Source organism: Ochotona curzoniae, unplaced genomic scaffold (genome assembly GCF_017591425.1).
Source record: "Ochotona curzoniae isolate NIBS_2020 unplaced genomic scaffold, NIBS_Ocur_1.0 contig_883, whole genome shotgun sequence".
Taxonomy (NCBI): Eukaryota; Metazoa; Chordata; class Mammalia; order Lagomorpha; family Ochotonidae; genus Ochotona; species Ochotona curzoniae.
This window is the reverse complement of record NW_024466599.1, coordinates 58,744,687-58,757,674: the sequence shown is the minus strand read 5'-3', so window position 1 is coordinate 58,757,674 and position 12,988 is coordinate 58,744,687. Positions and strand designations below refer to the sequence as shown.

Below are 12,988 nucleotides of genomic sequence, written 5' to 3'. Positions count from 1 at the left end.
ATGAGATCTGCAAGCAAATGTCCATTATCCTTCTGACTGATGTCTAGCCATGGTTCTATTTGTGTGTCTGTCTAGAGCTATGCCTGCCCAATTCATTGTAATCACTAGTGATTCTGGGAAGGTGGGAACTGCCTTTGAATAAATAGAGTGAGATTCAACTTCAAACCATTGAAAATTCTCCCAGGTGTGCTGGGGGCTGAGTGGAAGACCCCATGCTCTACAGGCAGATCTGAGTCTGGAATACCTACAAGGCGAGTTGATTTGTTTCAGAAATTCTACTTCTTGATTTTATCTTACCTTCTTTGTAAAAAAAAAAAAAAAGATTTGTTTTTTTTATTTTTTTATTGGAAAGTCAGACATACAGAGAGGAGGAGAGAGACAGGAGGATCTTCTGTCTGACATTTCACTCCCAAGTGGCTACAATGGCCGGAGCTGAGCCAACCGGAAGCCAGGAGCCCGGAACTTCCTCCAGGTCTCTGAAGTGGGTGCAGGGTCCTAAAGTTTTGGGCCATCCTCGACTGCTTTCTCAGGTTACAGGCAGGGAGCTGGATGGTAAGCAGGGCTGCTGGGATTAGAACCGGCCCCATATGGGATCCTGGTACCTACAAGGTGAGGACTTAAGCCACAGGGCTACTGTGCTGGGCCCAATTTTTCTTACCTCTTTATCTCACTTAAATTAGGTTAAGGTTTTAAAATATTTAGTTATTTGAAAGGCAGAACTACAGAGGGAGAGAGAGAGACAGACTCAGAGAAGTCTTCCATTTGCCGATTCACTCCCCAAATGACCACTTGGTTGGGTTTGGCCCAGGTTGAAGCCAGGAGCCCAGAGCCTCTTCTAGGTCTCCCATGTGGGAGCAGGGGCCAGAGCACTTGGACTATTCTCTGCTGCTTTCCCAGGCACATTGGCAGGAAGTTGGACTATAAGTACAGAGCAGGGACTCAAATTGACACCCATCTGGCTGCTAGTGCTGCAGATGGAGGCTTTACCTGACCTGATTGCATTTCTCTTGTAGGGGGTGGAGTTTGGAAATGAACAAGTCCTGACCCTCTGCCATCTGTCAGGCTTGCTCATTATTGCATTTAATCCATATGGTGGATTAAATGAAATAGGCACAGGACTGTGATCTGAGTGTGATCTAAGGCTCCTAGAGTTTCAGACAGTTAGCAGTGGTCTTCATGGTATTGTGCTCAGACACAGTAATGGCAGAATCAACATTCAATCAGAGGCATGAAAAAGGGAATTCTTTATCCAATGAAGCAATTATTTTTCCTCTTTTAATAACTCCAGAGAAACAGAGAAATGGATTACAGATTTTTCTTTGAAAAGATGTGAGAAGCTTCAATTTCCTCTAATAATCTGAATCTTTGTAGTTTATGAATTACGGAAAAAAGTAATTTATTGTGTGACTTCTTTGTAAAAAAAAGTTGAGGATTAACTTATTCTCCCCATCAACTATACGCTTTACTAGGCAAATATGCCAGAGATTGCAAATAGCATTTCTGTGCCAACTGATTTGGTGCAAGATCACCCTGTTCATATATTTCCATTCCTCATCCTCCCAAACCCACTGACCTCATTGCTCCTCTTCATTTTATCTGATCAGTTTTAGAAAAGCTGAGAATTCAGTGTGAAAACTAAATGATGAACCAACTGGCTCTTCTTCTCCAGTCTTTCTAATTTAAAACGAGTTAGTTGGCCTGATGCATCCTCTGTATGGATCATATAACAACAACTGACCTCAGAAATCACATTGTGTGGCAGGGTAAACTTGAGTATAAATAAGACCTGATTAAATTGTGACTTTTTTATAAATTGGCAGGATCAAATCTATGTTTGAATGGCATTTCAAAGGAGTTTCTCTCTGCTCAAGTCACTCTTTGAGAAGTCATTTTCATTTGCCTGTTTGTTCAGGATTTTATGGCATGTAAGTGACAAGCACTCCCTGTAACAAATCGTAGGAGGGTACCCGCTAAAAGAGAGCTTAAACCGAATGACATCAGATGTGAAATGCAACCTTTGCCTGCCAGGCTGTGTGAGGCATAGCGTGACTTGACATATGCTAAGCTACAAAATTTCAAAACAGTCAGAAAATCCCTTGAGGATGCTACAGGGAGTATGTGGGTCAGACTTCTCTCATGATTAGTTAAAAAGTCTAAAACATTTTTTTCCCACACATTTTGAATAAGTATTGTTTCTGAACTCTACCAAATGGATTTGACGTATTAGACATGACATTATGGTTTTCAGTAATGGATTTTCAATATCGGAAGAATCATTTATGGTATGTGTTCCTAATGTATGTGGATTGTTGAAATCAACTTACACATTTTAATAAACAAGATACTGGTATTGCAAAACATCTAAAGAAAAGAGAATTAGTTATAGTAGGTAATGGAACTATATATGCGTGTATATACACTTGCTTTTCCTTGCCCCTGGAATTCTAGGTACATTACTTGTTCCTATCCTTCCTGTCTGGTCTCCCATTTCTTCCCTTCCTCCTACTCCAGACCCCCTAAACTCTGAAAAAGGCATCAAGAACCCACTCATTTTTCTATAAATTAGTTATTTCTAAGTCATTTATAGCAATGTTGAAAACAGCATTTTATTTCCTCTTTTATACTAGGTATTTATTTATGTTGCTACCACTAGTTGCTTCAGTCATCTTTGCTTATGTCTTATGTATCCAGTGTAACTGGGATCCTTAGGCCTGTGTCATTAATCTTGGCCTCTGGGAAATAAATGTGCCTGTGTTCATGTAAGTAAAGAGAGAAGGAAAGAGTGAATTCAAAGTAATGTTATTCTTTACCACTGCAAGAAAATAATTCCTGTCTTGCCAAATCTGGTGATTTCTTGATTATCTTGGATTCTTGAAACTTTTTCTTCTTTCTTTTTCTCTGATACTCCCTCTCCATCCCCACCCGGGCTTCTCGTTTCTTTCCTTCCTCCCAGCCCCCATACCCCCAAACTATGCTTGGCGTTTCTTCCGGAATCTTTTTTTCAGAAGCCTCTTCTGCTTCTGATTTCTCTGATTTCTGACATCCTCGCTGTTCTCCTCTGTGCACATTCTTTAGCAGTCCCATGTCTTGTTGCCAAAGCTTTACCTGGTTTCTGTCTACTCATAAATGCCAAGTTCATAACTTCAGCTCTGTCTCCTCTGAGCTCAAGCAAACGTGTGTGTCCGTAATTGTATATTTGAGACAGCTCCTGGATTTTCTAGTACATATGAACGAGAATCCTTATTTTCTCTAATCACACCTGTTTTCTCTCTAATTGCTCTTATTTCAACTGCCCCTAATTTAATGCATACACTGCTGATCACCAGTGGGTTATGTACCAAATCTATGGATTATCTTGTTCTCTTTTTCATGCTTACATGCAGTACACCTGCAGGGCCTATAATATTTTACTTTAGAATATCCCAGTGTGAACACTCACTAATCCTGTCAGTGTCACCTTTGAAACTACTGTGAAGGCTTTCTAATTTATCTGTTTCCTCATTTGCCTCCTGAATGTTAGCTTTGCAAACAGCAAATAGGATGACCTTTTAAAAATACAGTGCACTCCGGCCCGGCGCAGTCGCGCAAGTGGTTAAAGGTCCTCGCATTGCATGCCCGGGATCCCATATGGGCGCTGGTTCTAATCCCGGCAGCCCCGCTTCCCTTCCAGCTCCCTGCCTGTGGCCTGGGAAAGCAGTCGAGGACGGCCAAAAGCTTTGGGACCCTGCACCTGCGTGGGAGACCCGGAAGAGGCTCCTGGCTTTGGATCGGCATAGTATCAGCCCGTTGTGCTCACTTGGGGAGTGAATCATTGGATGGAAGATCTTCCTCTCTGTCTCTCCTCTCTGTATATCCGCCTTTCCAATGAAAAAATAATAAAAATAAATCTTTAAAAAAAAAATACAGTGCACTTAAGAGCGTTTGTTCAAATCCTCAAGTATAAAATTCCATTGCCTTACCATGACAAATCAGATGAGTTAGCCTATCATATAAGTATAAAGTTCAATAGTTTAGAACAACTGAATTATCTCAGATATCATGCACAAAATTGGTAGATTACATGTAACAATCCCACTCTAGGTATACATCCAGAGGAATTGAAAGTAGGCTCTCAAACAAATGCATCTACATGCGTTCATGGCAGGATTAATCACACTAACCATACAGTAGAATTGACCCAAATGTCTGTCCATTTGGCTCACACATACATGAGATTTGCAAACAATGCAATATTTAGCTTAGAAAAAAAAATGAACAAGTGCTACATACTGTCCTGTGGATGATCTAGAAAACAGTACACAGTGTTAAAAAAAAAAAAAGACACTAGCTATATACATATTGTCTGATCCCTTTTATTTGATGTGTCTAGAATAGATCAATCTGTAGAGATAAAATACAGGTTGATGATCTTGAGAGGATGAGAAAGGGGGAGAATGGGAAGCATTCTTTTAACAAATATATTTCCTTTTACAGTGAGGAGATTTTCAACGATTTATTTATTTTTTTATCAGAAAATCTGATTTACAGAGAGAAGGAGAGACAGGGAAACATCTTCCATCTTCTGGTTCACTTCCCAAATGGCAGCAACAGCCAGAGCTAAGCCAGTCCGAAGCCAGAAGCCAGAAGCCTGAAGCCTGGTGCTAATTCCAGGTCTCTCATGGAGGTGCAGGGTCCCAAGGTTTTGGGTCGTCTTCAGTAGCTTCCCAAGGTCACAAAGAAGGAGCTAGAAGGGAAGTGGAACAGCTGGAATATGAGCTGGTGCCCATGTAGAATTCTGGCAGTTTCAAGGCAAGGACTTTAGGCACTAAGCTACCTCGCCAGGCCTGAGATTTTTTGAGCTAGAGAAGAATGGTGATTTCTCAACACTGTGAATGTACTAAGTGACTGAAAATTATTCACTTCAAATTGGTGAATTTTATGTTATGCTAATTTCATGTCAAATAAGAAACATTATTTGTCCATATCGCATGCCCATCAAGAGGAGGCCGAACTTTGTACTCTACAGCTTGGTTTTCGTCAGTCTTAGAACAAAGACTGACAATCAAGCCCTGTTCTGAACACAAGAATTAGCAGGAAAGGGAATTCATTCATTATTGCTTCTTCAGAGATGCATTCAATTAGTGGGTCTATGATGGATGAAAAAATATAATAATGAATAAAAGTAATTTTTGATAAAGACACATGCAAAGAGTAAACATCTAAGGGCCAAAAGTCCTAGTTCATGCAATGATTTAATATATAGATCGTTGTTAGGGAGTTGCTGTTCCAGTGTTTACATGGCCTGTTCATTTTTTCTTTTTAAAGATTTGCTTATTTACTTCGAATGACAGAGTTACAAAGAGGGAGAAGGAAGAGGGATGGTGGGAGATAGAAATCTTCCATTTGCTGCTTCAGTCACTCTTCAAATGGATGCAATGTTAGGGCATGGCAATGACTGGGGTATGGTTAGGTTAAAAGCCAGGAGCCTGGGTTTCCCATATAGATAGTAGGGGAGAGGTCCAACAAGCATTTGGCATGTTTTTTGCTGCTCTTCCAAGCAAATTAGCTGGATTGGAAGTGGAGCCACTAGGACTGGAGCTGGTGCTTACATGGGACAAAGGCACTCCAAGTGGCGGCTTAACTTGCTGCACCTTGATGCCAACTTCATATTTTCCCCCTGACTTTGAATTCCTTTCTTGTGTCAGCCCTAATCCAATTTAATTAGTGATCTTCCAGCTGTCGTGACTTTTTTGGGAACCTCTAGCTGCCATAAGCTAGAGATTTGAAATCCTTGGAAGATTATGAAGTGTTAAGCTTTGTTTTACAGAGTTGAACAGCAGCTGTCCAAATATACCCAAGTTGTGCTTGATATATATAGAAAGATGATCAGTTGTATCTGTCTGGCTTTAATCAGGATGACTCTCTTGTTTCCCCATCCTCCCAGATCCTGAGTGCTTGTGACTTGGCTAGATGCTTTCCTTGGCACATAAAACATGGCATCCTTGTTTTCAATCAACCATTTTAAGGCAGTTGGACCTATGCTTTTCACAGAGATTTGCTCCTGCCTGGATCTCCTGATGGTACCCATTCCTTATTTCCAAATTTTTCCAGAACCAAAGGATCTAGGTCCTGTGGAAGATACATGACTGAATCTGAGGATGGGGGAAGGTTAGAGGGATAAGATGCATTAGCAAAGCCGGAGTAGTACAGGAACAGGGCAGCCCTAGAGTGAACTGCAGCATATGAGGTTCAAGATCACTTAGGACTTGACATGTGGCCACAGAGGCAGTGCATGGGTGAAGTTTCTCAGAAAATGGTGGGGGTTTTCAGACATTTTTTTGCCCTTTATAGGAAGTCTTAGAAGTATCATGGTGTCAGGCACATGATGAGAAAGGGAGTGTTAGCTGTGGTAATTTGATTGTAATGAAATAATAGACTACAGGTCATTACTGCCACACAGTCTGCCATCATGTAGGATTCTCTTAAGCTATTGCTAATTTGGGGCTGTGGCTTTGGAACCAAAGAGATTTGGGGTTGCTGGCCACCAGAGGGCATGCTGGTCTGGAGGAAGGTGTGATTACATTTCCTCAGGTTTCTTTTCTGATGTGTGACTGCCTTCTTACCTACACTGCTCAAACTAATTCTGTTGGACTTATTCTTGTTGCAGTTTTGATTTCCAACCTGAGGGAAATCAAATCTTTTATATATATATATATATACCTGAAATTTATTTGTGGCTTCTCTGGGCATGGTTTCTCATCTTTGATGTTTTTCTGGAGGCAGAAAAATTAAGAGACTGTGCTTCCCTCCTGTCCACTGGACCACTCCCTAAGTGCTAACAAAGAGGGGGTCCCAACAACAGGAGTTGGAAGCTAGATGTAGGTTTCTCATGTGAGGGACGGAACCTCAGTTGCTTGAGCTTTCAATGCTACCTTCCAGGTTCTGCACTGACAGGGAGCTGCAATTAGAAGCCAGAGTGAGAGAGCAAGTTCAGGCACTGCAAGGTGGAATTGTGATATCTCAACCATAGGCCCAACACTTGTGCCAGCACTTCACCATTTTCAGTGTAATGGTTAAGAGTGTATGTCTGTCCTGTTCGTTAGACTTTTCAGTTGTCTATTTGAAAAGCCACTTCTCCCTGGACAGTCTGACAGGTGCAGGTGCACTGTGGGAGAGCACACTTCCTGGGGACGATCTCTGCAGACGATTTCTGTCTGTTCACTAGGAATTAGCTATCTTCATGCCCTTCATCTGCTTCTTGTTCACTTCCAGGCAAAGCGTTTCTTTCAGTAGTATGTAATCTTGTTAAAAAAAAAAAAAGCTACTTTCTAATCTTACATTTGCTAATGTTTTGTGTAGCAATTACTAACTTTGGGGGACTTTTTTTGGTCTGTTGACTAAGGGAGGAACTTAGTCAAATTTATACTTTTAATAGCCCTTGGAGACACATCTGTGATTAGCATTAGTATACTGTTGATGAAGTAGGCTCAGGAAGGTTAAGTAGTTTTTCTGGGGTCTCACTATCTAGTAAGTGACAGACCTGGCTGTGGAATGCAGACTGTTGACATCAGGGACCAAGTCTAATGACTACATTATACTGCTTTCCTTGTACACTACCAACAAATGTTAAATCACATTTAAGTCCCCAAATTAACAAAAACTGCACAAAATTCTAATGTGCATAAGAGGAGCACCCATTAGGCAACTGGCTAGGGCTGGAGCTCAGTATTGTAAGGGAACAACAAACTAAGCTGATTGTGGCCCCTGCCAATTTTGTAAGCCCCTGCTTTCAAGATGACTCTTTTGAAATTCAAGGACAGCAAATTATATGCATTTGTTCCTGATTAAGCTAATTTACCAGGCACTTTGCATAAGAAAGTGGCTAAAGAGGACAGTCCTTCTGTCCACTGGCTTTCAATAGAGCTGTCAAAAAAAAGGGGGGTCAAAAAATAAAGAACTTTCAGGGTTATTGTTTCTTTTTTTTAAAATCCATCTTTTGCAATGTTTGTTCCAGAGCCAGGATTGCTTCCTAATAAATTGAGAGGTCAAAAGTACTTCGTCTGGAGAGGGAAACTTAGGGAGATTGCAGGAAAGCAGATGAAGGGAAGATTGGCTTGGAGCCTCCATTCCAGGATGTGGGATTGCTGGGGTCTCAGCAGGCCTCTCTGTTGAGTTCTTTTCTGCCTGTGGGTGGTTCTTTTCATTTATGGCCAGTGATTGTTGAAATTCCAATACACATCTCATTATATGTTAACTTAAAGAACAACTTTAAAATTTATTGCAAGTTATTATGAGTATTCCAAATTATTATGAGTCTTAGTTAGGCAGGTAGTTCAAGGTCACCAGTTTGGAAGCCACACCTCTCCCATCTGTATAATACCGCCCCCGCCCCAAGCCCCGTGGCATAGAACACTTACCCCATTACCCGGGACCTGAAGCAGGCTGTGTTGCATTGTACCACCACACCCCTTTCAAGTCCATTAAAAGCCCGTGCTGGGGTAGGGTCTCTCTCTGTGGTGTGATTTGTTGCACCTACACCAACTCCCCTAGTTTCTTGGGCCCCTCAGATACTCTCTTGCTTTCTTGCTTCCAGTGGATAGATTCAGGACAAAAGGACAAATCTCTCTCCCTTACCCCTTCGCTTTCCGGCTCACTGTCCCTGAAGATGGCCCCTTTATGTCTGCATTCCTCTCTCTGAATAAACCTTATCACTATTTTTAGCCATTTAAGTGCCTGTGCGTAAAATGCTTTGAAAAGGTAAGGAACTAGGAAATAAATATTTGGCAGAAACCTAGACCACAGAAAGTGCTTTATAGTTTTGAAGATTATAGACCAGTCTGAAAACAAATGATGTTACTGGTAAATGAGTGCATGTCTGGCGTGAGAAAACTGAGCTTTGGAGAAAAAGGCCTGGGTGACTGTACATCACTGGGACGTAGGATTTGGATAAGACTGGAGTGCACTGTCACCACCTGAGAAATTTGGGGTAGAGAAAGTTTAATGTTTTTGTGGTAAATAGGTATTTAAAAAAATAGTAAACAGCATATTCCTAGAAGGAACAGGGTTTATGCACTCCTGAATTCATTTTTTCCTAAGGCTTGATAAATGAACACCTTTTGAGCTCAACATTCTAGAAACATAATTCAGATGGGAACTGGGGCATCAAGGAATTTGGAAGGAGGGCAGTAGTTGGCTCCCTCTAAAATTTGACAGGTTCCCAGCCATGCCCACTTCTTGCCAGATCTTGGATTCCTTCCTCTCCACTGGTATGAGGCCTTGTGAGACCCCCTTCCTTTTGAAAAATGCCTTGGGGAGTAAGTTCTGTTTGTGTTCAAGAAATTGCTTTTCTTCTGGAACATAATTTTATGCACTCTGATCTCTCTTTTTTAAATTTTATGATACAATTCCATAAGGTCTTGGATTTTCTAACCTTCTCCCCAAATTCCGTCCTCCTACTGATTTTCCCATATTATTACAATAGTATAGTCGTTCATTAGCAGTCCTAAGTCCATCATTCAGTTATTTGCGTCCTGACATTGCTGGCACAGACAATGGCAGATAGTCCAGCATTCTATTGTCAAGATATATCCAACAGTTTCATTGGGAGTCCGTCTTTGATTTGGAAGTAGAGATGCACACTGTATTAATTCACTCTTAGCCTTGTAATCTCCTCTGCCATACTCTGCGTGGAGGCAGGAGATGGGGTGAGGGTTGGCAGGTGCACTGCTGTCCCCTGCAGGGCTACAGTTTTTACCACACATGGAGAAAACAAACACCGTTTGGAAGCTGATTCCTGGGCTCACAGTGTATGTTTTAACTATATATTAGCACCCTGCATTTGTAACCAAGAGGGTTTCCCTAGGAATTCTGTTCTGACAGACATTAGATACAATAATAATAGGTGGCAGGCCATACTGGAGAATTGAGGTCGCCAGTAAATTACTGTGAGGAAAGCAATTTGACATCCTTTCATCCTCTGATGAAAGCTAAATGTGAAATCTAGGTGTAAACGTCTGAAGAAATTGAAAGTCACACTTGCAGGGGGAGACTTGGGAGTGTAGCAAAAATCACTACTCCGTGAGGGGAAGACTCGAGGTAGGACTGTGATCTGACAACATTAGTTCGTTTTAAGATTAATGCAGCTGTGGAATTTTTCAGCCTTACTCCTGGATTCCGGCAGTTTAGCAAGGATGTTTACACAAATGGCTGCTACAGTGTAACTGGTGTTAGAGGCAGGGGCATGGACCCAGGCATTCATTTTCTCCTGTTCAGAAAGATGTACCCATTGGGGAGAGTGGGCAGCAACATGGGGTTTCCCACCTTGTTGTTGTCTTAAGGATGCCAGGTAAGGGCTGTGCACTTTTACTCCTCTAGGCCTTTGTTCAGTGTTTTCTGCAAATGTAGAACATATACACGGCCAATCCACATCTCTTAAGCTTCCAATCAAAAGGTACTCACTTTGGATTCATTCGTTTCCCTTTCTTCAAGACACATGTCTAAGATAATATCATTATTGTTACTATCAGATTTCCCCATATTGTTTGTTAAATGGTTTGTGTATATATATCTTTACTTTCCTGAATTATTGCCGTTTTCCTTGAGCGCATGTCTGTTTCTGTTATCTACCACACTCAGGAATAAAATATCAATACTTTCCAGTTTCTGCTTGTCCTGAGATGCGAACCTAGTTTACTTCTTGCTCCCTCAATGAATTTGGTATTATTGTTCACTACTTTTCAGATGTGAGAAGTAGGACTTTAATATTGTGCATCTAATTCACACCAAAAGGACAGCTCTGGGATTTGAACTCAGATTGCCTTGCAAAAACAGTTAGACTGCACTTCTTTTTTCCAAAAGCATATTTATTTTATTTGAATAGCAGAGAGTGGGAGGGAGGAAGGGAGAGAGAAAGAAAGAGAGAGGAGGGAAAGACAGTAAGAGAAAGGATGAAAGAGAAATCTTCCATCTGATGGTGCCTTTGCAGATGGTGGTTATAATGGCTAAGCTGAGGCCATGCTGAAGCCTCTAACACAGGGATCTCCTATATAGGTGTCAGAGGCCCGACCACCGTGGCCACTTTCTCTGGCTGTTAGACTAGGGAGCTAGATTAGAAGAGGAGCCCCATAATAGAACTGGTGTCCATATGGGGTTGCCAGCAGCATAGGCTATGGCCTAACTTGATCTACCACAACATTGGCACACTGCACTTCCTTTTTAATGAATATATTTCAGTCACAATCCCACAGTGCTATAAAACAAAATTTTGTAAAAGTTTGTGGCTTAAAACAACATGTTGTTGCCATTTTTCATTCTATAGTATAGACTGGGCATTTTCATGTCAGCTGGGGCAACTTTACTGGGACTGCGGATCCACTAAGTTCACCTTGCATAACGGTTCTGGTTATTGTCTTAATGCTCAGCTGGGCTTGTTCATGCACCTGCTTGCCCTGCTACATGTGGCCACTTTTCACATCTAGACTGAGCTTTTGCAAAGCATAAAGGCACAAAGGCAGTAGATGTCGGAACTTCTTAAAGCTGAGGCCCCCACCTGTCAGAATCTTAATTTCAGAGCATTCTGTAGTCAGCAATAGATCTAGGACCAAAAGACCAAAGCATGGGAGATCACAGGAGGGCTTCAACAGCACAACAACAGCACACATGGTTTGTTGTCATGATTTCAATGCTAATTGTCTACATTTTTTATTGCTTAAATGTTATCATTAAAGAATCTGTGGAGTACAGACCTTTATACAATCTACCGAGCACTGTTATCAAGAAAAGAGGAATTACAGACTCTCCACAGGCTCTGTGATACCTTAGAAACCTCAAGAGAAACCAGAGCAAGGCCGTTTGAAGTGGTAAGCAGTGGTGGTGAGTGTAAATATACCACTCATTGCAAGGTTTGACATTTTTACTCTGGAAATACTTTTACCAGTGGTCATGTCTAACATGCACTCTATTCTCATCTGTAGTAAATGTGTCCCTTGAGGGTAGGTGTTTTAACTTTCAGGATGTTCCCAGTGTGGGGAAAGGGCACTTAAGCAGGTACCATTCTTACCTCTGAGCTTAAGTGTAGAAGGAAGAGTTGGATGGGTTGGAGTTGGGTGAAAAGTTGAGTAAGAGCTGAGAGTGTCTCGATTTATGTGCTGATTTATTCCAACAGCAGCATTAAGGAGTCTTGCAACTTTCTATTAAAGCACGGAATCCATTAGGGATGTGGAGTTTCAGATTATGTTTCCCAAACAGATCACGTATTTTTTACCACTCATTGAAAGAAACAGAGAGTGGGTGAGAGGGAGCCATGGCAGTCCTCGTTATTTATAATGTGGCGATATTGTTAGTGTTCACCCATGGAGGACTGAATCGCATCTAAACCCGTAATTTCCATATCGTTGGAAAGCTTTTAGCTTCTAGCTGCCTGTTGGCATGGTAACATGACAAGAGTTATGATGTCAAAACCACATGCACTCATGATTGATCTAAAATTATTTAGACAAACTTTCCCATTTCAAATTTTCATGGGGAGTGTGGAGGACGAGACTACGTGACAGCTGATTCAAATGAGAAAACAAAATCTATTTTTTCCTAAGTTGCCCTGAAATAAATTCTCTATTTTCTGTTCCATGTAAAGCTTAAAAGATCAGTGTCCTTCTGATGTTTCTGGGATTTTCTTTCAAATCTAGATAGTTTCATCTTTCTTTCTCATGGTTGATTTTTGTCCTATTCTAATTGGTGCTAGTGGCTTGTTTTTTGTTCTGTTTTGTTTTTCAGGCCACACACACAAAGCAGGACAGGTTTGAGGGTTAATATCTGGTTTCTAGAATTTCCAGGTCTTTCTAGAGCTGAGGTTGGCCTTGGGGAGAAACTGAGAGTTGGCAGAGAGGCCCAGGGATTCTAAGAGAGGCCATCTGATGGGTACTTGCAAGCAATGGGTGTGCTTTTGCTGATATCATTAAACAAAGGTTTTCAGCAGCCAAAATGATCTCTGGAATTAGTAAAAGCTGTTTTG

The 12,988-nt window shown here is 41.3% G+C and overlaps 1 protein-coding gene across 7 annotated transcripts in view; it reads left to right on the top strand.

Moving 5' to 3' along the window:
- The window catches only part of CTNNA2 (catenin alpha 2), a 1,062,093-nt gene that overhangs the window by 416,756 nt on the left and 632,349 nt on the right, over nucleotides 1-12,988 (top strand). Inside the window, exon 7 of one of the 7 annotated variants that reach the window (XM_040993622.1) lies at nucleotides 12,051-12,072. The exons of the other annotated variants lie outside the window; for them this stretch is intronic. Within the exon in view, the coding sequence (XP_040849556.1) occupies nucleotides 12,051-12,072 (22 nt within the window). The remainder of the gene's footprint in view (nucleotides 1-12,050; nucleotides 12,073-12,988) is intronic. 7 annotated transcript variants of the gene reach the window in all.